Source organism: Dama dama, chromosome 13 (assembly GCF_033118175.1).
Source record: "Dama dama isolate Ldn47 chromosome 13, ASM3311817v1, whole genome shotgun sequence".
NCBI classification, from domain to species: domain Eukaryota; kingdom Metazoa; phylum Chordata; class Mammalia; order Artiodactyla; family Cervidae; genus Dama; species Dama dama.
In genome coordinates, this window is record NC_083693.1 from 73,388,443 (window position 1) to 73,410,831 (window position 22,389).

Here is a 22,389-nt window from a genome sequence, read left to right on the forward strand (position 1 = left end):
CGATCAAGCCAAATTAAAGAATAAAATAAAATCCCGTTGGCAAAGCAGGAGCCTGACCTGCGGGGCGGGGCCACCAGAGGTGGGGCCATCAGAGGCGGGGCGGACCTTTGGGGCGTGGCCAACACAGAAGGAGGCGGGCGGACCCTCCTGGGGGCGGAGCCAACGCAGGAGGCGGGGCGACCTCCAGGAGGCGGGGCCTAGCGGGAACCCGCGAAACCGCTTCTCGCGTGGCTGCCGGGCCGCCTCAGCCGCTACCCAGCGCCGCGGCGGCCAGGGGCCGAAGTCGCCGTTCGCGTCCCTCTGGCCGCACAAGTTATTGCCATCCGTTTCAAATGTGCCCCCTGCTCTATCTGTCCCGAACCTCCACAGCAGTCTCCGGTCTGTCGCCTCAGCCGAAGCCCCACGCTCCCTCCCCAGCCGCCGCCGCTGCCCTGCGTGAGACGGACCCGAGCCGGAGCGCGGGGAGGGAGATCGAGGCCGCGCGAAGGAGCGGGGAGAACCAAGAACGTTAGGGCACGTGAGGCGCTTCGGCCAATGGCGGGTTGCCGGGAGGGCGGCGGGGCGGGGCCGTGCACTGGGGGCGGGGCCGGAGCAGGGCCGGGGCGGGCGGGGCCCCCGGCTGGGGGCGGGGACGCGGGGCGGGGGCGGGGCGGGGGCGGGGCGGGGCGGGGGCGGGGCGGGGGCGGGGCGGAGAGAAGCCGCCGCTGCCTCCGCCGCCGCCGCCGCCGCCGCTGCCGCCGCCGCGGCTGCCGCAGCCTCTGGGAACCTGGAAAAGGGGAACCGCGAGCAAGCGAACGACTCAGTCCCCGGGCGGCGGCGGCGGCGGCGGCGGCGGCGGCGGCGGCGGCGGCGGCCGTGAGGGGGAGGCGCGACGGCCGGGGCGGGGGCAGGCGGCGGGGGAGGCGGCGGCGGTCCGCACCAGCCATGCCGAATAAAAACAAGAAGGAGAAAGTGAGTCGGGCCCCGGAGCCGCCGGACGGGGCGGGCGCGGGGGGCAGCGGGGAACGGCCCGGGAGTGGGGCCCGGCGGGGCTCCGGGATCGCGCGGGTGCGAGGTGGGGGCGGGGGGCAGCGGGTCCACCCGGGGCCGCGGAGCCCAGGCCGGGACCGGCCGGGGGGCGTGGGGGGCGCGGCCGGGGTTGGGGGGCGGCGCGCGCGATGGGCGCGAGAGGGCAGGTGGGGCCGCGGAGGTGGTTGACCCATCTCGCAGGCTCCTGGACAGGGGCCTCCGAGGCCGGGGTGGAGGCGTCTCAGCATGATCCGCCCGGCCGGGGAGGAGGGCAGCGAATGGACCGGGCTTAATGCTTGGGGAGAACGGTTTACCCTCCAGAGGGACGCTCTGGGGCTCTCAAATACTATTATTATCCTGGGTGGCGGCGGCGGAGACGGCTGTGACTGTGCTGCGTTTGCATATGGGTGGGGAGGGTATGATTTTGCTTCAGGTGGATCTCTGTAGCGTTTCAGAATCACCCCAGACATCCTCGCTCCCAGAGTTGAGTGTGGGAAGGGGAAAAATGGGTTGTGATGTGCATCTTTCAAGATGCCGAGAGCATGGTACAAACGTGCGTTCACCTGTTTCTGCTTCAAGTTTTGAGCGCCAGATAATGCAGACGAAGAAAACAGGGAGAATCTGAATTTTGGGTGGGCCGGTGGGTGTCACATCACAATCCTGGGTCTCTTAACTCAACCATATAAAGGAAGTAAGTCGTGACGGTATTGATGAAAGCTATCAAAAGCCATAGTTAAACTGTCTAAATACTTGTGAAACTGCATTTTGGTTTATCTGATGTGTCGCAGTCTAAAAATTGAGAAGCCTAATTGATTCTGCTTGATGTTTCTCAGGAATCACCCAAACCAGGGAAAAGTGGAAAAAGTTCAAAAGAAGGACAAGACATAATAGACTCAGAGGTAACTATTCTTAAGTATTGTTTCCATTTTTTTCATAAACACCTTTTTAGGGTAGGAAAACTGAGGGTGAGAAAATCTAGGCTCTTCTGAAATGTTTCCCTATGTGAGATCTTTTTCTCCTGTCTCTCATAGCCCTCCATTTTAGTTATTTGGCTTTGCATTATTTGTCTTTAGGGAAATAAGAATGTTTGCAGACAAGTTGTGTACTGGTGCAGCTGGTATATTTAAGTTCACCACCCCACCCCTGCCACCACCACCACCTGAAATCTAGCAGCCCTGCTGTGGAGCCTGGCGTCAGGGACTCTTCCAGACTGGGTTCAAGTTCCTTTCAGTTTTCCCAGCCTCCCTCTTCCTTTGCAAGGGGCCAGGTCCTTCTCAGCTTCCCTGGTGGCTCAGTGGTTAAGAATCTGCCTGCAATGCAGGAGACGCAGGATTGATCCCTGGGCTGGGAGGATCCCCTAGAGGAGGAAATGGCAACCGACTCCAGTATTCTTGTGGGGAAAATCCCATGGCCAGAAGAGCTGGTGGGCTACTGTCCATGGGGTCGCAAAGAGCCGGCCACAACTGAAGCGACTGAGCATGCTCGCAGGCAGGTCTGTCTCAGCAGCTCGTCCTCCCCTCCTCCCGTCACCCTTGCTTTCCAGGGTGCAGACTTTGCTGTAAGTGTCCTGTCCCATTAGCCTCTGTCCCTAACAGTGTTGGTATAGTTTGGGTTTTCTGGTATTGCTGTTTTTGTGCAATTGTCCATCATCTTTCACATTGTTTTTCTTTGTATTGGCCAATTCTGACTTCTTTTGCTTCTTGCCTTTGGGCTTATTGAGAAAGCAGCCAGAGTGCTCCGTGGGGACTGTGTCTACGTAGTGGGAGTGTGCTTTGAGGGCGTCTACAGAGCCAGCGCTTGGCTTCACCTTTTCTTCCTTGCGATGGTTGAGCTAGAGTACCTTGGGCTGAGGGTCTGGGAGCTGCACGGACCCAGGCAGAGCTAATGGGTTGTTTTGAATCCTTGGTAGCAGAGAAGCTGCTTAATTTGGTGTCATAGTTCTCCAGAGCTGGACTGTTTAGGTCCCTGGTCTTATCACCAATCACAGTAATTTACAAATGTCAGACCCTTTCCTATAAGCCAAATTAGAATAGAGTTCCGTTCTGTCTGGGAAATAAGTTAACAGGCCATTACCTGCACTAGCCTTTTTTTTTTTTTTTTTTAATATATTTAGCCCCAGGTTATCTTTTCCTTATCATTTGGTACATTCTAAGTGCCCCTCCTCTTCAGGAGGTGGTTTACTCCGGGAAATCTGTGGCCCTCCCCAAAGCAAAAAACAGAAATCCAAAAGGTTCCTTAAATGCCAGTATGTTTGTGCCCGTCTTCCCCTGTCCTTCCTTTATAGCAGACAGTCGCGTTTCACTGTGGCATTCTGGCATTTGACTTGGCTTACTTCCATGTCACTCTTTTGACTAAATTGATTTAAATGAAATTTAGCTGCTGTGCGAAGGTATATGCCTTTTCTTTTCCCTTTTTGGGCTTGTTGATCTTTCATGAAAACTGCTTAGTCTTCCTAGTGCTGCCCCAAACCTTTCTTGCTCACATACCTGTCTCTGTTATGTTGCACACACACACAGATCAGTGAGTATGGTTCATTTATTCCTGTTTGAATGAAAGGAACCTGACTGTAAGGACGGAAGATGTTAAGTCTGAATCTGGGGGAAAAAAAAAATACAACTTCTCAGAAACTCAGCAATCCCAAAACCACTCCTAAGTCAAGTGCCTGTTTAAGGTGGATTGAGTTCTTAGACTGTCAGTGGCTTAAGAGTCTTGAGGTGTGGCCTGCAGTGTCTTGAGTGTGATGCCCAACTTATCTTTTTGTATTTTTTGTAGCGCTACTGTCTGAGAGCTGGAGCTACAGAGCTTGAAATTACCACTGAAAAGTACTGAAATATTGGGCCCTTCACTGCTTCCTCCTCAGGATCCCAGAGGCAGCATGGCATATTAAGCCTGACACTTGGCAGGTCACTGTATATGTTGCAGGAGCACAAGCCAAGACTCTTCCGCTCCTCTGGGCTCTGAGTTGGCCGTTGCTTTCCCGCTGTTGTCTCTCTCCCCTGTGTCTTCCTGTCCATCCTTCACTTCTAGTCCCGCCCCCTTAGCCAGTGCGATTGACTCACATGGGTGAATGAAACCATCGCACACTCTCTTCCTCTCCTGTCTGCCGATGTTGCTTTGAGCTGGAATGTTTAAACGTGAACGATTCACATGGGTTTATAGTTTCCCACAGGCTTCCCTTGTAGCTCAGTTGGTAAAGAATCTGCCTGCAGTGCAGGAGACCTGGGTTCGATCCCTGGGTTGGGTAGATCCCCTGGAGAAGGAAATGGCTACCCACTCCAGTATCCTTGCCTGGAAAATCTCATGGACAGAGAAGCCTGGTGGGCTGCAGTCCATGGGGTCGAAAAGAGTCAGGCATGACTAACACTTACTTACTTACAGTTTCCCACGCTGCTTTTCGAACCTTTCAGGTGTCACGTCACCTTCACGGTCGGCATTGGCTCAGGTTACCCTGCAGACACACCTCCGTTAGGACAGTTAGCACATCCTGGACCTCACAACCCGAGGGGTACAGAGCGGGTGCTCGTCTAGGGCAGACAAGTCATCCCAACCAAGAACTCGTGAAAGAGCTTGGCCTGCGGCTGACTCAGCATACCAGCCACTTCAAGTGTGGGGGAAGGTCTTTATACAAAGTCCTGGCTGGTGACAATCTGGCCTCGAGGAAAATAGAGGACGCAGACCACTTTGTGGTTAGAATGGGGGCCATTTAAAGGCATGAGTCTTTAGCAAGAAGATGAAGTCCTGCAGGCAGCACAAGCATGGCTGGGAGCAGTGCCTCAGCCGGGGGCTCGTGAGCACGAATGCTGACTCCTGGGTGCCGTCCGCAGCAGCACCTGACTTCCCTGGCCCTGTCTCCTCATCTCTAAAATGTCTTGCTGAGTTTCGCATTTGGCCATTTCTAACTGCATGGGATAGATCAGGCATGACCCCTCTTGAAAGTTTTCCCCGCAAGATATATGGCCAGGATATATCTCTCAGGGCAGCAAAATAGCATTAAAAGTCGTAACTGCTGCTGTTCAACTTCTGTCTTTTAGTAGAAATTTCTACTCCTTGACCAACATATATTCGGTACATCTTTGATTTTTTTTTTTCCAAGTAGATTTTTTTTTCCCCTTTCAAACAGAATGGTTAATGTTTGACTTGCTTTTCCATAAGTGTCCTGGGAATCAGTTTCCGCCTGTTACTTCCTGCTGGTTTCTTTCAAGCACGCTTTTAAGGAGTGAGGACACAGATGAGTTCACGGGGACCTTGACCTTGTACACCTGAGGCGACGGACAGAGCGAACTCATCTTTGAGTAGCTGTCCTCAGCGCAGCATCAAGTCTGTAGACACACAGCTGGGCTCATTGGCTGAGCATTTAGAATCCTGGTAAACCGCTTGGAGATTCCCAGAGTGCATTGCAGAGGATCAGACCACGCGACTGTGTGTTTTGCTATCATTATTTCAGTTTGTGTACTGTGTCCAAAGTTACGTTTTAAAAAGCGTCGATGCTTTTTGTAAAGTGATTGGTTGTAAGCACATTAAAGGTCATTCGAGTGTTGTTCTCCAGTCCTGTGTCTTCCTTATCCTGTTTCAGCTCAGTTTTGTTTGAAAGTCTCTACAGCAACTCTTACATAATATCTGTTGCTGAAAGGAAAGCTGAACAACCCTCTCTCCCCACCTGGGAGCTTATTCTGGCCCCTTCCAGACCTGTCCCTTGGTCCCTTTATGTTCCCCACCCCCTCCCACCAAGGTTCCCGAGACAGGGAGCCAAACTTGCTGGGGTCCCGTCGGCATTGGTGACAGAGTCCTGTTTTAGAAATGTAAACTGAAATTTTAGAGATGCTTATTAATTCACCTAATAGTGACAATAATGCCTGTTACATGTTAACAGGAATAATGTTTTTGTGAAAGATGCCTGTCCATGAAAAGTTTTTTGACTCTCCAGTCGCGTGAGTCTGTAGCGGGCTTTCTGAGCTGCATAAGGTTGGAGGAGGACGGGGAAGTGCTCCTGAAAGTGCTCAAAAAGGATGGGGAAGTTTTGCTGCTGAGCGTGTTTTCGGGGGGACAGCCGTAGTCCTCCCATCCCAAGAGGAGAGTCCCCAACTCCCATCCCCAGAACACCAAAGCCTCTGCGTGGAGGCTGAATTCTGGACTCGGGCTCACCGGGGGCCTCCCGTGCCCCTTCTCCCGTCATCATCTTCCCGGTTTTTTCCAATACCACCCCAAACTGGCCTCCAGGAACACTCGGAGAGGGCTCCAAGGAGGAGTACTTTAAAATCTGTTTTGATGGGACTTCCCTGGCGGTCCAGTGGTTAGGACTCTGCGCTTACACTGCAGGGGAGTCCCTGGTCAAGGAACTAAGATCTCTCATGCCACTGGGTGGCATGAGAAAAAAACAACTTTTTAAAAATTCTTATTTAATTATTTTGTTGTTAGTTGTTCAGTTGCTAAGTCATGTCCAGTTCTTTGTGACTCCATGGACTGTAGCATGCCAGGTTTCCCTGTCTTTCACTATGCCCTGAAGTTTGCTCAAACTCTTGTCTGTTGAGTCGGTGATGCCATCCAACCATCTCATCCTCTGTTGTCCCCGTCTCCTTTTGCCTTCAGTTCTTTCAAGCATCAGGGTCTTTTCCAGTGAGTGGGGTCTTGGCATCATGTGGCCGAGTATTGAAACTTCAGCTTTAGCATCAGTCCTTCCAATGAATATTCAGGGTTGATTTCCTTTAGGATTGACTGGTTTGATCTCCTTGCTGTCCAAGAGACTCTCTACAAGTTATTTTGTTGGGAATGGGAATTCCGCATCATCATTGCTTAGGGCCCAGGTGTCCAAGAGGATGGCGGCTCTGCAGAGAGGACGGTCGGATCAAAAGGACGTGGGGTCTGGAGCTGCCAGGAGCTCACTGTCCTCAGGGAGTAAGACTCCCTGAGCTGTCCCCTCTCTAGCGCCCGCTCCTGTCCTGTGCTACAAGCTGGACACTTGGCGGACCCGGAGTGCCTCCCACCGGAGACCCACTGCTCCTGAGAGGGCAGCCCACCCTCAGCACCGCAGCCATGGGGGGCCAGGTGCACCCCTGTGGTGCTGTGCGCTCAGGAGCCCCCCCGGGATCCTTGGGCAGCCCCACTAGGCACCGGCAGCTCCCCATCTCCAGCAGTGACGACCGAAAATGCCTCTCGACGTGGCCCAGTGTCTCCTGGAGGGCACAATGGCCCTGTGTCGCAGCCACTGCTCTAGGAGGCTCTCTGCACAAATCACGCACGCCTGCTTGTGAGTAATGCTTGGCACATTCATGGGAAGAGCTGTGCTCAGACACAGAGGCACCCACACCCCTTCACACCCTTCAGAATTTGTGGGGGTCCCAGAGAGCTTTGACTGAGGTGGGCTAGAGCTACACATTTCATATCAGAAACTAAAAGAGAAAATTTTTTGTTACGCATTAATTTATTTAATACCTATACCTCACCTGTGATGTGTTGACATAAATAGCATATTTTTCATGAGGAATGTCTATTTACAAGAGTTCAGTAGGAAAAATGGCATTGTTCTGTGTTTCTGCAAATCCCTGTAATATCTGGCTTAACTGAAGATAGCTGGTCTCCTGAGTCTGCGCCTGCATCCTGTCTGTTTTGATATCACGTGTCTGGTAGCCTGTGAGAAATCAGCAAAGTGATGGTTATAAAGGCACAGCATGTCTCAATGTTACCATGAAAAGAGGAGACCCCCCCAGGGGCCTCGGGGAGCCCACTCGGAGACCCGTTGTTTAGACTACTGCGCTCACCCCTTTCCTGCTTTCATCTTTGTGTCTCCAACTCAGGTTCATTTGTTCTGAAATTTAGAGGGAACTTTTTCTCACCATCCTGGAACATGTTTTTTCCCGATCTTTTCAATTTGCATAGCAGTTATTTGCTCTGCCGATTATTTACCACGTATAGTGCCTTGGGCAACTTTAATTTACCTGAGATTTACCTCCCCAACTAGACTGAGACCGTAAGGACAGTGCTTTAACTGGATTCTTCTTTACACTTGCCAGATGTGTTAGGACCTGGAGTTAAAGTACTTGTTGGTAGATTTTGACAGTGTCCAGGAAGGAAGGAGAGCTTCCCATCAATCAGCTGGCTATTTTCTTTCTGATTCTGTAAATTTGAAAGGAAAAAATCTCTCTTGTTAAGAGGTTTATTTATGTATCGCCTCCTTGATCCTCTAAGGGAATTTTAATGCAGAATTTTCATTCAGTGTAATTTGTTTCAAATAAATAGCGTTATACTAGAGCAGAAGATTGGGCCTTCCCAGTGGCTCAACAGTGAAGAATCCTCCTGCAACACAGGAGCTGCGACTTCAAACCCTGGGTGGGGAAGATCCCCTGGAGGAGGGCAGGGCAGCCCACCCCGGTTTTCTTGCCTGGAGAATTCCATGGACAGATAAGCTGTCATGCTACAGTCCATGGGGTTGCAAAGAGTCGGACACGACGGAAGCACCTCAGCACATACACACACAAATCTGAAGATTATCGTCTTAGGTCTTTTTTCTGATGTTTCTAAAGATTTTTGTAAAAGTTTTGGTTGGCCCTTGGATAACATGGGGATTGCGGTGTCAGCCGTTTTGCACAGTCAGAAATCCCAGCGTAACTTAGAGTTGGCCCTTCGTATCCACAAATCTTGGGTGCTTTATTGTCTTATTTTAAATTTATTTTGGGAATATTTCTCAGTAGAACATACATATTGTATAAGTTGTGTGTGTACATGTACAGAAAAAGAGACAAAACTCTGAGTGTGTCTTGTCCTGTGCAGCCACTGGGGAAGACAAGAAGGAGGACCTCGTCCTCACCAGTGAAGTGTGTTTCCTGTTATTCGTGAAGGGTCACACCTGTTGCTCTCGGACATTGAGTAGACTCGGGGGTAACGTGGCCCCCATCATTCGCACATAGCAGCTGCTGAACGGATGGGTCGAGGTGGGGCATGTTCTTGTAAAGAGCTCCCTGCAGCCATGGGTGAGGAAAGCAGTGGGTTTAAAGCAGGCCCAGGAGCCCCCGAGCACACGTGGGATGTGGGGTGCGGCGGTGGACGTGGGGAGTGCCTCGCAGGTAAAGCCAGCAGAGGTCAGTGAGCACCCCTCTCCTCTTCAGTAAAAGCCCCACTGCCTGACAAGTAAGCCTGAAAGAGTCCTTGAAGTGATTTGTATGAGATAACGTGAAGCATCCCCGTTGGTGGGAGCCCCTGGGTCTGCCGTTTCCCAGCGAGGGCCTGGATCCCTGCCCGCGGTGGTGGCGAGGTCACCCCCCTACGTGGGGCGCCGGGTGAATCAGTCTGCAGCAGCGTGAATCACGGGGCTCTTTTCCTAAGTCACGGGGAACATTCCTCTGAAAGATGGCCACTCTCAAAACGTCTCCGGTGTTTCCTTAAGTCCTGGGCACCTGCCCAGGTCGGGACACGATGATGTCTGGCTTGGCCCAGCGTTCTGGTAACAGCCTGGCGTCTTCCTGTCAGCCGGTGGTATTGAGCCAAGTCTCCCCAGGCCCTGCTTGTAGGTCAGCTTCCAGAACAGCCGCTGCTGAGATGTGCTGCTTCCCAAACCCGGGGCACGGCGTCATCTTCGTTTTCTCCACCTGGGGGCGGGAGAGAGCCGGCCTAGAAGTAAATGCTCTAAGAGGGGAGGAAGAAAAGCTCTCAGTTGGAGGACTTCACGTTTTTCTCTGTCATGATGGAAGTGTTGGTCACTCAATCATGTCTGACTCTTTGCAACCCCTTGGACTGTAGCCTGCCAAGCTTCTCCATCCTTGGGATTCTCCAGGCAAGAATACTGGAGTGGGTTGCCATTTCCTTCTCTGGGGGGAGGGTCTTCCCAACCCAGGGATCGAACTCAGATTTCCTGCATTGCAGGCAGATTCTTTACCGTCTGAGAAGAGTTTATCATAAGTGGTTTGGTTTTTGTTTTTTTTTTTTAATATTTGTTTATTTGATTCCAGCAGCTTTAGTTGCCACGTGTGAGAGCTTCCCTGCGTCATGTGGGATCTAGGTCCCTGATCAGGGACCAGACCCATGCCCCCCTGCGCTGGGAGTGCAGAGTTTTAGCCACTGGACCACCAGGGAAGCCTATATGTGCTTTTTAAAGATAAGCTTGAGCAAGGCTCTAAAGGGGCATTGTGTGTGCATGCTAAGTCTCTTCAGTTGTGTCCGACTCTTTTGCGACCCCATGGACTGTAGCCCACCAAGGCTCCTCTGTCCATGAGATTCTGCAGGCAAGAAAATACTGGAGTGTGTTGCCATTTCCTTCTCCAGGGCATCTTCCCAGCCCAGGGATCGAACCCATATCTATTACACCTCCCACATTGGCAGGAGGGCTCTTTTACCACTAGCACCACCTAAGGGGCACCAACCAGTTCTGACCTGCGCGGCATGTGGGATCTTAGTCACCCCCGGCCGGGGATCGAGCCTGTGCTCCCTGCATTGGACGCGCAGTTAACCACTGGACCTCCAGGGAAGCCCCTTCAGCCCCAAACTTAACTCCTGCGCGCGCTGTGCCCAGGACTTCTGAGTCTGGGGACTCTGTGGAAGCAGGTCACCTGCCTTCTCCCGCCAGCCTCACCCGCTGGGTGGCTTCCGGAGCGAGGTTGCCCAGGTCTTGCTTCGTTGGCCCCACCCCTCCGTCTGCTTTCTACTCTCGAGACATCTGGGGAGCACTGTCTTGTCCTCAGACGCTTCAGCGACTCCTCCTGCAGATCTTGTGATTGGAGGTTGTAACTTTCCTTGCCTTCATCATCACTTGTTTAAGACTTACACCGTTAAGTGTGAGTGCAGGCCTGACCTCGATCAGGAAACGCTCTTCTGTTCTTCCTTTTTTCTCACCCTCAGCCATGGGTTGTTGGCAGCTACTCATTTCTGCCGTTGTATGTAGCAAGTGAGCAGCCATGGACAGTAGGTGAATAAATGGGTGCGTTTGTGTTCCAATAAAACTTTATTTGCAAAGACAGGTAGGGGGGCAGATTTGGCCCATGGGCCATAACTCACTGACCCCTGGCTTAGTGGACTCCAGATCCAGTACTTAAGAGAAACCCTTTGGTGAGAGGCTGGGCACTGATGCTGCCTTGTGAGTTTCTGGGCTCTGCTCTGAAACCTGCGGTGATTGTGCTCTGTGAAAGAGATATGCCTTTGTTTTTGACCCCACTCCCCACCTAGAAGCCGTTGAGAGGCCAGTGATTTGGCCCTGTTCAAATGAGCAATAAATGTCTTTCAGCTAATTGTGAATTTTTCAAATTGCAGTGTTTAAATGGCAGGAAAGAGGTGCTTGTTTAGTAGTGATCCCCTATATGGGAAAACATCTAGGAATGAAGCTTTATCACAAATCCAGTTGTCTGTTTTGCTGTTTGAATGAAATAGCACAGAATACTGAGAAGCTGACAAATACCCATATATCTGCTGTCTGCATTTTTTTCCACTCTGATTTTATGGGGGTGCAGTTGCCTGGCTGCACAGGAAGTTGGGGGTTTGGGCGTACTGCTGGGTCCAGAGACCTTCGGGCTTGGTGCACGCCACGTTAGAAACTGCTGGGGACCACTTTTCCTGAGGGTGAGGAAGCCCCTCCAGCTTCCGAGGTGCAGCCTGGGCTGCTTGCAAGACCTGGGAAGTGTGGTCTCGTGCCCCCGCAGACACGCCTCTTGCTGTGCCCTTCCTGGGGGTGCAGGGGCTGGGCAAGAGGTGCCCCACAGACTACCCCTCCCAGCCCTCCAAGACCCCACTGCCAAGGCCTCGGGGGTCCCGACACCCAGCAATGATAGATGCCCACCCCTCCAGAGTCCACGGAGACCTCCTGTAAAGAGGCCCTGAGCTGAGAAGAGTGGGCCCGGCACCCACTTCACTGACGGGGTTTCACTTTGAGGCTCAGGTCATCCCGAGGCCCCCACGTCCCACCTAGAAATGCACCTGCTTCTGACGTGGGGTGGGGGTCTGCACTCTCGCTTCGGAACCTCCGGAGCCTGCTGACTTGCAGCAACGTCCAGTGGAAGGAAAAGGGCAGCTCTTTTGATAAATAATTCTGAGTTTGATAAATTTCCCATCAGGACTTCCCTGGCAGCCCAGTGGTTAGAACTCCTTGCTACCATGGCAGGAGGCGCAGGTTCCATCCCTAGTGTAGGAACTAAGATCCTGCAGGCCACGCAGCGTCTCCAAATATTAATAATAATGATCATTTTCCACCACTGATCCAAAAATAAACGAGGCTGAAGTCAATCTTGGAGTACCTCTCACCTCACTGGGTGAATACATAAAACTACCCATTACCTCCTTTCCCAGAGTGACAAAGAAAGGAAGAAGTTAGTCTGCTTAGATCTTACCCAAGTCAAGTAGCTTAAACGGTATCATTCTTCTTTAGAAGAATTTCCTGTAATTGCAAGATGGACGATTGAGTTTTCGTTTTGCGTGTAAACATCTAGACCGGGGAAGCACCCCGTTGTCCTTCACTGGCTGTTGAGCTGACAGGAGCGCCCAGAGCAGCCTTGGAAGTGCACGCCGGTGACTCCGGGGCTGCTGTGAGCATCCGTCTGGAAGGACGAAGGCTCTCTGGGAGCGCTGGGTTAGCGGCTGTGCTGTGCCTCGCTCTGTTCCACTCCGGCTCCTCCCTTGAGCGTGGCTGGCACTGCCCTTGACACAAGCTGGCGTTCATGGTTCAAAAGCCCGAGAGCCGCCAGTCTTCTTTCGGAGGGGAGACCCCCGTCCCAGTGCCAGGCCCCGTTTAGAGGTCAGTGGCGGGGGGCGGGGGTCACAGGACGAGGAAGCTCCTGGTTCTGCCTGGGACAGTGGGGCGACTGTGGGGCAGGCGGTCCCATAACCAAGCTGAAAAGGAGCAGATGACACCCTTTTTCGTACGTGGTAAAAGATACACAGCACGAAATGCACCCTGAGTGACATTTACTACATTCACCATGTTGTGCAACTGTCACCACTGTCTAGCTCCAGACACTGTCCTCACCCCAAGAAGGAAGCCCTCTAAGCATCGAGCCTTCTCTTTTCACTTCCCCCACTGCTAGGCCCTGACAACCACTCCCCTGCCGTCTCTCCGTGGATTTTCCTATTCTGGTTGCTTCATACAAATGGGTTCACACAATATATGGCCTTTTGTGACTGGCTTCTTTCATTGTGCGTGGTGTTTTCAAGGTCCATCTATTTTGCAGCTTGTCTCTGTACATCAGTCCTTTTCATGACTGAGTAGTACTCCATTGTGTGGATATACCATGTTGTGTGTTATCATGTGATGGACACGTGTGTTTCCCTGTCTTTGGTTGTTGTGAATAGTGCTTCTGTGAATACTGGTGTACAAGGTTTTGTTCCAGCACCACTTTTTCAGTTCATTTGGCTATATACCTAAGAGTGGGCAAAAGTTCCTTTTGCCAAGTGAGGAAACATTTTCATAGGTCCCAAAAAGTAGGATATGAGCATTTATCGAGGGTCACTGTCATCAACCTATGTATACCTCAGCCCTATAGTCAGAAGTTTGAAAAAAGATGCAGGGAATTAGGTGTATCTGTGAAATCTCTGGAAATAGAGCCTCGCTGGGTTGGGATGTAACCACAGACTCCAGCGGCTTGTAAGTGATTGAGTTGTTTTCTAGTAGCGTGAAAGAGACTATCCCAGAGCAAAACTTGCCTTTTTTGTGTGTATTTTTCCCTTTCTAATTGTGCTATAAACTACAACTGTGTGACATACTTATTTGTTTTTGTCTTCATTTTGGAAACAGATTCCCAGCAGGAAAAACAGCCTTATTGCTGCCCCGTCTGCAGTATCTACTAAAATAAAAGTGCCAGCCCCTCAGCCCATAGTGAAGAAAGACAAACGGCAAAATTCTTCCAGGTTTAGCGCCAGCAATAATAGAGAACTTCAAAAACTACCGTCTTTAAAAGGTAATTTTTATTCATCTTTTGAAAGTTAAAGTTTGCCCACTTGGGGTAAGGAGCAACGTTTTGATGGTTTGCTAGCTTCTTACACTTTTGCTGTGTTTAAATTCTGTAGGGTTGTTTTTTCTTCTTTATTGAGTTTTTTCAGGTTGAATGCCACTAACTTAACCAACTAATAGTTCAAATTCCAGAGCTATTTACGATGAAAATGTAATCGTGAGTACATTACAGGTGTAAAATACTTAACACACACAGAGAAAAGACTTAAATCTTTTCATGTTAATTGTAATTAAGCTAGCCAGTTTTCTTTTAAGTAATTCTCCTCTTTCGTTTGTCTTAGAACTCTGGAAATCCAAAAGGAGTTTTTGCAAGTAGAGTAATTGTTAAAAACTATAGTAGAACCTCTTAGTTGTTCTGGTGCTGGAGAAGCGAGGACTATAATAGTCTTTTATGGACTTTCTCCTTATGGGTCACTTGGGGATTACCTCTATCCAGGGTTTCCTGCTTGAGGTTAGTCAGGGAACAGTGCTCTTTGCTTCAAGTTTCTCCCCAAGCCCAGCCCAGCCACCGCTTTCCTTCTGGGCGGTATTCAGTCCCTAAAAGTGCTTCTCTAGGAGATTTTGAGGTCGAAGTACATAAAATCTTATTGGGGAAGCAAGGTAAGACCCCAAAGTCAAATATGAACCTCAGAAAAGCTTTATGTTTGCTAACATATAAGACTAGTGTAATAAAGTATCAAACATTTTTCATACCTTAAATTCCTAACAGTGGGTCTTCTGTGGTTAATTTTCATTGTGTATGAACTTGGAGCAGGAAGCTTGTCATCTTTACAGGTGTATTCCCGTGCCTTCCACATTGCAGGGCAGAGAGCCAGAGCTCAGTATAGATGTTTGAGGGAGAGAGGGTGGATGGAGAGAGGGTGGATGAGGAAGAATGGATGGAGGAAAGGAGGGGTGGATAGAGAGAAGGGGGGTGGATGAGGAGGAATGGATGGAGGAAAGGAGGGGTGGATAGAGAGAGGGGGTGGATGGAGGGTGGATGAGGAGGAATGGATGGAGGAAAGGAGGGGTGGATAGAGAGAGGGGGGTGGATGGAGGGGGTGGGTGGGCCGGGAGGGAGGGTCAGGGGAGGGAGAGAGGGTGATGGAGAGAGAGAGGAGTGTGTGGGGGAGGGGGAGGGGGGAGCGGGGTGGGAGAGCGGCTGGAGGGAGGGACTCAGGGACTCACGGACGCACTCCTGACCCCTCACTTGCTAGGGGTCCAGGCCCCCCTCTCACTGTCTTTTGCAGAGCTTGTAGCAGGCTTGTATTTGGTTTAGCTGTGTAGTAGATAACGTGCCTAGCAGGTCCTTTTGGAGGAGTCTTCCCTCCCCAATAGTCCATGCCTTTCTGGTGCTGTTCAGTCACTCACCAGATACCGTGTGGAACACCCCCACACCAGCCCTGCTTTGGGTTCTGGGGGTGCCCCATCCAGCAAAACCCCAGGGCCTGCTGTGCTGGGGCCAGCGCCTCCCCCACCAGGGGGGACCCCCTGTGAGTGAGTGAAGGGCCGCCGACTGTCCCTGCTCCCAGGCCCTGCAGAGGCCCTGCCAGAGTCTGCAGCTGTGGGGGGTGGACAGGCTTCCCACCGCTGTGGCTGAGCCTCCAGGCGCGGGTACCATCCCTAGGGCCTGTCCCGGCTGGAGGTTGGCCCTTGCCCATGAGGCTGTGCCCTGCCAGGTGGACCCCTTCCTTTCCCGTGCCCGGAAGGAAAGATACACCCACGTAGCCCAAATCTCACCCTGGCCAATTCGGGCCCCTCACTGGTCTCGTTTGGTGCATCTTTCCTGGCTGTCCTAAAACATGAGTGCCTCTGTAAGCATGTCAGAGCAACTTTTGTCTGGTTCAGAAAAAATAGGAATTGACTGGAATTACATTAAAGATTTAAAGATATAATTACTGGGGGAATTCTATTTTTATGATACTCTCCCCATCTAGGACAGTGGTACGCTGCCTCCCTTTTTCAGCTCTTGTTTTCTGACTTTTTATAAGGTTTTATGATTTTTCTTGGGATCCTTTACCCTTGCGTTAAATTTCCTCCTAAGTGCCTTCTAGGTTTTGTCACTCTTGTGTTGTATTTTTTCCATTTATGCTTCTAATTCGTTCTTATTAATCTAGTGAGAAGCTGTTGGTTTTTTAATGTTTTCTTATTCTGTCACCAAATTTTCTTATTAGCCTTAGTAATATTTTTGTTAGCATCCGTACATATAGTCCTGTCATTTGTAATTAGGTATTTTTCTCTTCCCGTATTTGTAACAAATACTGGTGACTTTAGTGTTACGAAGCCTTCAGCCGGGACCAGTGACACAGATGCTAGAGGTGAGAGCATGCCTCCCTGTTGTCTCCCACTTGGGTGAGCGGCACCAGCATTTCCTCGTTTCCTGTGAAAACAGCCCTTGGTTTCTGGTAAAGCACGCTGACCCAGCGTGTTGCCGCTCGCCGGTCCCCATTTAGCATCGCTGTTTCGGTATCGCCGTGGCTGGCGGGTCACGTTCTAGCACCGCCGCTGAACTTTATCAGATGCCATATGGTTTTTCTCCTTAAGATGTTAATTTAGTAACTGCTGTGTTGATAAATTTTCCGGTCTTGAACTGTCCTTGCGTTACTGAGATAAACCTCAGTATGGTCGCAGTGTAACTTTTCTGCGCGCCGCGTTCAGTTTAGTTTTCGTTACTCTCTGCTTCCGCGTTGACTGCATGAAGGTGAGCTAGCTTTTCTCCCCTTTCTGTACCGCTGTGTCGTATCAGATCCAAAGTGTCAGTCCTGGCCCTTCGTGCTCTGTCCTGAATACAGTCTAGAGAACTGTATACTGCTCTCTCACGCCATCTCTCTCAGAGATTGTAAGATGCCACCCGATTTTAGCAGAGATTAAACATGGAATAACAGATGCATCTTACAGCCCATGGCATAGGGTGAAAGGTTGCAGTAGAAATCAGCTGGGCCTAGTGCTTTGCTCAGGGACAAATCTGCAGATTCCTCCCTTGTGAGGTCAGGTTAGGCCAGGTCATGTGTTAACTCACACATTGTGTTCTTTAGTGAATCTTTTAATTTCTTCTACCTCTGTGCTGGTGCTGTCTCCTTATGAGTTCATTTATTCTTCTGATTATTTCCTTTTCAATATACTTCATTCCCACTTTTAATTATCCCGTTTTCGTTTTATTTCTTTTTCCTCAGTTATTATATACAGAGTTCACTTAACTTACAGCCATGTGTTCCTCTGAATATAATTTTAGCTCTGCCCATAGATTTTTCTCTCTTTTTTCTAAAATCATAGCCTTTTTAAAAGTTTTATTGAGGCATAACTTACATACTATAGAATTCACTAATTATAATTGGAAATGTGTATTATATTAATTAACATGTCGAGTTGTGCAGCCATTGCCACAATGTAGTCATAGTTTCAGAATATTTCCATCACCCCTCAAAAAAATTCCCTTGTGCTCATTTGCCATCAGCGCCCACTCCTGTCCCCAGCTCCAGGCAACCTCTGAATTGCTTTCTGCCTCTTTGTTGTTCAGTCGCTAAGTCATGTCTGACTCTTTGTGACCCCGTGGACGCACACCAGGCTTCCCTGTCCTTCACTATGTCCCGGAATTTGCTCAAACTTACGTCCAATGAGTCGGTGATGCCATCCAACCATCTCATCCTCTGTCATCCCCTTCTCCTCCTGCCCTCAGCCTTCCCCAGCATCAGGGTCTTTTCCAATGAGTCAGCTCTTCGCATCAGGTGGCCAAAGTATTAGAGCTTTGGCATCAGTCCTTCCAATGAATATTCAGGGTTGATTTCCTTTAGGATTGACTGGTTTGATCTCCTTGCAGTCCAAGGGACCCTTAAGAGTCTTCTGTAGCACCACAGTTCAAAAGCATCAATTCTTCAGCACTCAACTTTCTTTATGGTCCAGCTCTCACATCCCTACATGACTACTGGAAAAACCATAACTTTGACTAAATGGACCTTAGTCAGGAAAGTGATGACTGTTTTTTAATACACTGTCTAGGTTTGTGATAGCTTTTCTCCCAAGAAGAAAGCAAGCATCTTTTAATTTCATGGCTGCAGTCACTGTCCGCAGTGATTTGGGAACCCAAGAAAATAAAATATGCCACTGTTTCCACTTTTTCCCAGTCTATTTGCCATGAAGTGATGGGACCAGATGCCATGATCTTCGTTTTTTGAACGTTGAGTTTTAAGCCAGCTTTCCGACTCTCTTCTCTTCCCCTCATCAGGAGGCCCTTTACTTCCTCTTTGCTCTCTGCCATTAGGGCGACAGGCTAAGGTGCGTGCATGCATGCTGTCACTCAGTCATGTCCGACTCTTCGTGAGCCCATGGACCGTAGCCCGCCAGGCTCCTCTGTCCATGGGATTCTCCAGGCAAGAATACTAGAGTGGGTTGCATTTACTTAACTTCTGTCTTACACCTCCTTTTAGTCACATGGAGATTTCTGGTTCTCAGGGACATCAGAGATAATAAATAGAACTTAATTGTCAGATAATTATTCACTTTATTTATTTATTTATACATTGGGCTTCCCTGATAGCTCAGCTGGTGAAGAATCCGCCTGTAATGCAGGAGACCCTGGTTCAATTTCTGGGTCAGAAAGATCCGCTGGAGAAAAGATAGGCTACCCACTCCAGTGCTCCTGGGCTTCCCTGGGCTCAGCTGGTAAAGAATCCACCTGCAATGCGGAAGATCTGGGTTCAACCCCTGGAGAAGCGAAGGGCTACCCACTCCAGTATTCTGGCCTGGAGAATTCCATGGACTGCATAGTCCATGGGGTCCTAAGGTCGGACACAACTGAGCAACTTTCTTTTTATCCCACATTATACAGAGTGTATTTTCAGACAGATAATACCAGCGTTGTGACCAGTACGATGACTGAAAGGTTAAAATTTTTGCATCTTTTCACTGCCTCCCTCCCCCTCTCGCACGGCTGAGGTCACGGCCGTCTCTGTGCTGCTTCTCGGTCCTTGGCTGTGCAGCGTCCTCTCTAGGAGCCTCTGGCTCAGACTTCAGAGAGGGTCTGGGTAGAACATCCCCGGTTCACGTTTTCTCTTCATGTGTATGTTAAGGGTGTTCTCCATTTCCTTCTGCAATAAAGCACCGCTGTCCGACTCTGATGTCAGTTTAATTTTCTTTCTCTTACAGGTTATTTGGTCTGTTTGCTTTGATGCCTAAACAGGTTTTTTCTTTTCCTTTTCTTTAAAGTCCAGTGATTTCAGAATATATCATTCTGGGTTGACTTTCCCACATACGTGCCACATTCTTTCACAGAGTTATCACCAAGTCTCTTTTTCTTGGATTATTATTATTTTGAGGATCTGTTTTCGTCCCTTGCTTTCATTTACTCCTCTGGAGACTCCTGTTGTACAAACACCGAATCTTCTTTGCCTGTTTTTTCTATTTGTTGTCTCCCTCTGGGTTTTTATCATTTCTTTTTTAATTTTTTTTCCCTCTTTCTTATGTGCTATTACCTGCGAGGCATTTTATGTTGTGTTTATTTGCTCTCATATTCTCTTCAGTGAATCTTCATTTCTGAAATGATTTTTTTCTTTTGGTTCTTTGCAGAGTTATTACCCACCTCTGAGCTTTCCTATTAATATTCATGCAGTCCTTTGACACATCATGTGATTCCTGTAGTGTCTTTTGTCTCGTCTTGAAATGCTAGGCTGCAGTTCTTCGCGTCTCCGTGGGATGTCTCCCCGTCACGCTTTTACTGCTGCGTAGGTGTCGCTCAGTCCCCTTTCACTTTTTCCTTATAAGAACTCCATGTGGGACTTGACTTTGATCCCACCTGGTGCTTGAGCACGTGTGAAGATAAAGCGAAGCTGGGGCTCTGGAGCTCTAGATCCAGTTATTTTTTTATGGAATTTTCAAAACTGTGGTGCCTTACCTCCTGAGCGCCCCAATTTGGTCTCTTCTGCGGATACCGGACCCGCTTTCCCCAGCTCCTCTCCTCCCTCTCTGCTGTCCACTCTGGATCCTGTCCCCAGCAGTCTGTCCCGAGTGTGACCTAGTTCTGGGAGGAAGCTGCTGCTGCTGAATGTCGAGGGCTCCCAGGGCCCCCTCCAGTCCCAGCTGTGGACTCCTTGCCCTCCCCCGTTGTGGGGTGTACAGACCCCTCCTGCCTTCAGCCACTGTTCTCAAGGGGTGCACCCGGCTCTTTGGTTGTTTCCGAGCTCTCAGCTGTGCGTCCGTCTGACGTCTTCCCCCAGACACCAAGAGCACACCCGCCTGTGGCTGCTGGTGGTCTAACCCATGTGCTCACGTGTCTTTGGGGGACACATTTTCACCTAATTTTGTTGTTGATGTTGGCCATGGGCATTTGTTTTGCCATCTTAGTTGCAATGTATAATTTTATGCAAGAATTTGGGGTGCTTAAAAAAGCTGTGCCAGCCTTTTTTCATAATATCCAAAACTTGGAAGCAACCAAGATACCCTTCAGTAGGTGAATGGATAAATGAACTGTGGTCCATCCAGATGATGCATGTTACTCAGCAGTACAAAGGAATGAGCTGCCAGGCCATGAAAAGTCAGGGAGGAAGCTTCAGTGCAGAGCGCTAAGTGAAAAGAGCCAGTCTGAAAAGGCTGCATCCCATACGATTCTTACTATATGACATTCTGGATAAGGCAAAACGAGGGAGACAGTGAAAAGATCAGTGGTTGGGAGAACAGGGGGATGAATAGACAGAGCACAGGAGATTTTTAGGGCAGTGAACTACTCTGTATGTGGTGAATACATGGCTTTTTATATCTGTCAAAACCCATAGAATGTACAACACAAGGTGAATCCTTACTGTGGTCTTTCGTTAGTAGTAATCTATGAGTGTTGGCTCTTCAGTTGTAAGAAATTTATCACATTACTGCAAGGTGTTAGTAATAGAAGAAACTAGGGGAGGATGGGGAGAGCTATGGGAACTCTGTACATTCAGTTTTTCTATAAACCTAATCCTTAAAGTTTAATTTTAAAAATGGTTGCCAGAGGTGGGGTGTGGAGCCGTAGGTGAAATGGGTGAAGGAACTCAAATGGTACAAACTTCCAGTTAAAATAAAGAAGCCGTGGGGATGTCACATACAGCACAGTGACTATAGTTAATAATACTGTGGTGACTATTTGAAAGTTGCTAAGAGATGACATCTTCAAAGTTCCCATCACAAGAAGTAAAATGTTCTGTAGCTATGTCTGGTGAGGGATGTTAACTGTTAACTAGACTCATTGTGGTAATCATTTTGCAGTAGATACTAATGCAAAGAGCCAACTCATTGGAAAAGACCCTGATGCTGGGAAAGATTGAGGGCAGGAGGAGAAGGGGGTGGCAGAGGATGAGATGGCTGGATGGCATCACCGACTCAGTAGATGTGAATTTGAGCAAACTCCAGGAGATAGTGAAGGACAGGGCAGCCTGGCATGCTGCAGTCCTTGGGGTTGCAAAAAGTTGGACATGACTTTGCAACTGAACAACTTCTTGTATACCTAAAACTAATATAACATGTCAGTTATGCCTCAGAAGAGTTAGGCTGCTACTGCCATCTCTTTGGACTTATCCATTATTGGGATATCTGAATTCCAACCATTTTAAGTCCTCCACAACATCATTACTGTTTTGTTCTGTTGATAACCACTTAGATCTGTCTACTTCATCTTTTTAGTCTTCATTCATTTTAGCATCTCAGACTTTCCATGTGAGGTCAAATTCTTGTTTGAATGCATCATTTAGAATTTTCTTTAGTGAGGATCTGCTGGCAGCAAACACTTTGTTTATCACTGAGTATCTAATTGTGGACTGTTATGCTCCTTCAGTACATTGAAGGCAAGTATTTCATTGCCTTTTGACTCCCATTAGCATTGAGAAGCCAAATTCATTCTTTTGGAAAGCGTTGTTTGTGATTTCTGGCCACTTTTCTGATTTTTGACCAAGACATGGTTGGGTTTTTTTATTACCACTGTTTGTTTATTTTTGACTCTGCTGGGTCTTCCTTGCTCCGTGGGCTTTCCTCCAGTTGCCGTGTGGGGGTTTCTCGTTGTGGTGGCCTCTCTTGTTGCGGAGCACTGGCTCTAAGGCACGGGCGCAGGAGTTGTGATGCACAGGCTTCAGCTGCCCGTGGCATAGATGCTACCCGGACCAGGGATCGAACCTGTGTCCTCTGGCTGGCAGTCGGCTTCTTACCCACTGTACCACCAACGAAGTCGGTTGGTGGTACAAAATTTTTTTTTAATTGATTTTTTTTTTTTTCAGTGATTGCACTACCAGGTGTCCAAGTATGGACTTCTTTTTTATCGGTCTTTTTTTGCAGTTCACTTTGAATCTTGGATTGTTATATTTCCTCAGTTGTGTGGAAAGTTCCCGCACAACTGAGGAAATATACCACTGTTTCTTCAGTTGTTATCTCTATATTGTTTCTCTCCCTGTCCAACTTCGGCTCTAATGAAACAGATATTGGAATCTTTCATTTACTCTCTTTCTTTGCTCCTCATCTGTATTTTTCAG

At 49.3% G+C, this 22,389-nt stretch overlaps 1 protein-coding gene across 7 annotated transcripts in view; it reads left to right on the plus strand.

Moving 5' to 3' along the window:
- Window positions 1-283: 283 nt before the first annotated feature.
- The window catches only part of PPP2R5C (protein phosphatase 2 regulatory subunit B'gamma), a 131,647-nt gene continuing 109,541 nt past the window's right edge, over window positions 284-22,389 (plus strand). For 6 of the 7 annotated variants that reach the window (XM_061159431.1, XM_061159436.1, XM_061159427.1 and 3 more), the window contains exons 1-3: window positions 857-951; window positions 1,842-1,907; window positions 13,712-13,874. In XM_061159431.1, coding sequence (XP_061015414.1) covers window positions 925-951; window positions 1,842-1,907; window positions 13,712-13,874 — 256 coding nt within the window. In that variant the 5' untranslated portion in view covers window positions 857-924. Of the gene's footprint in view, window positions 514-856; window positions 952-1,841; window positions 1,908-13,711; window positions 13,875-22,389 lie in introns of those variants that run through there. The other variant, XM_061159435.1, reaches the window with a different exon arrangement.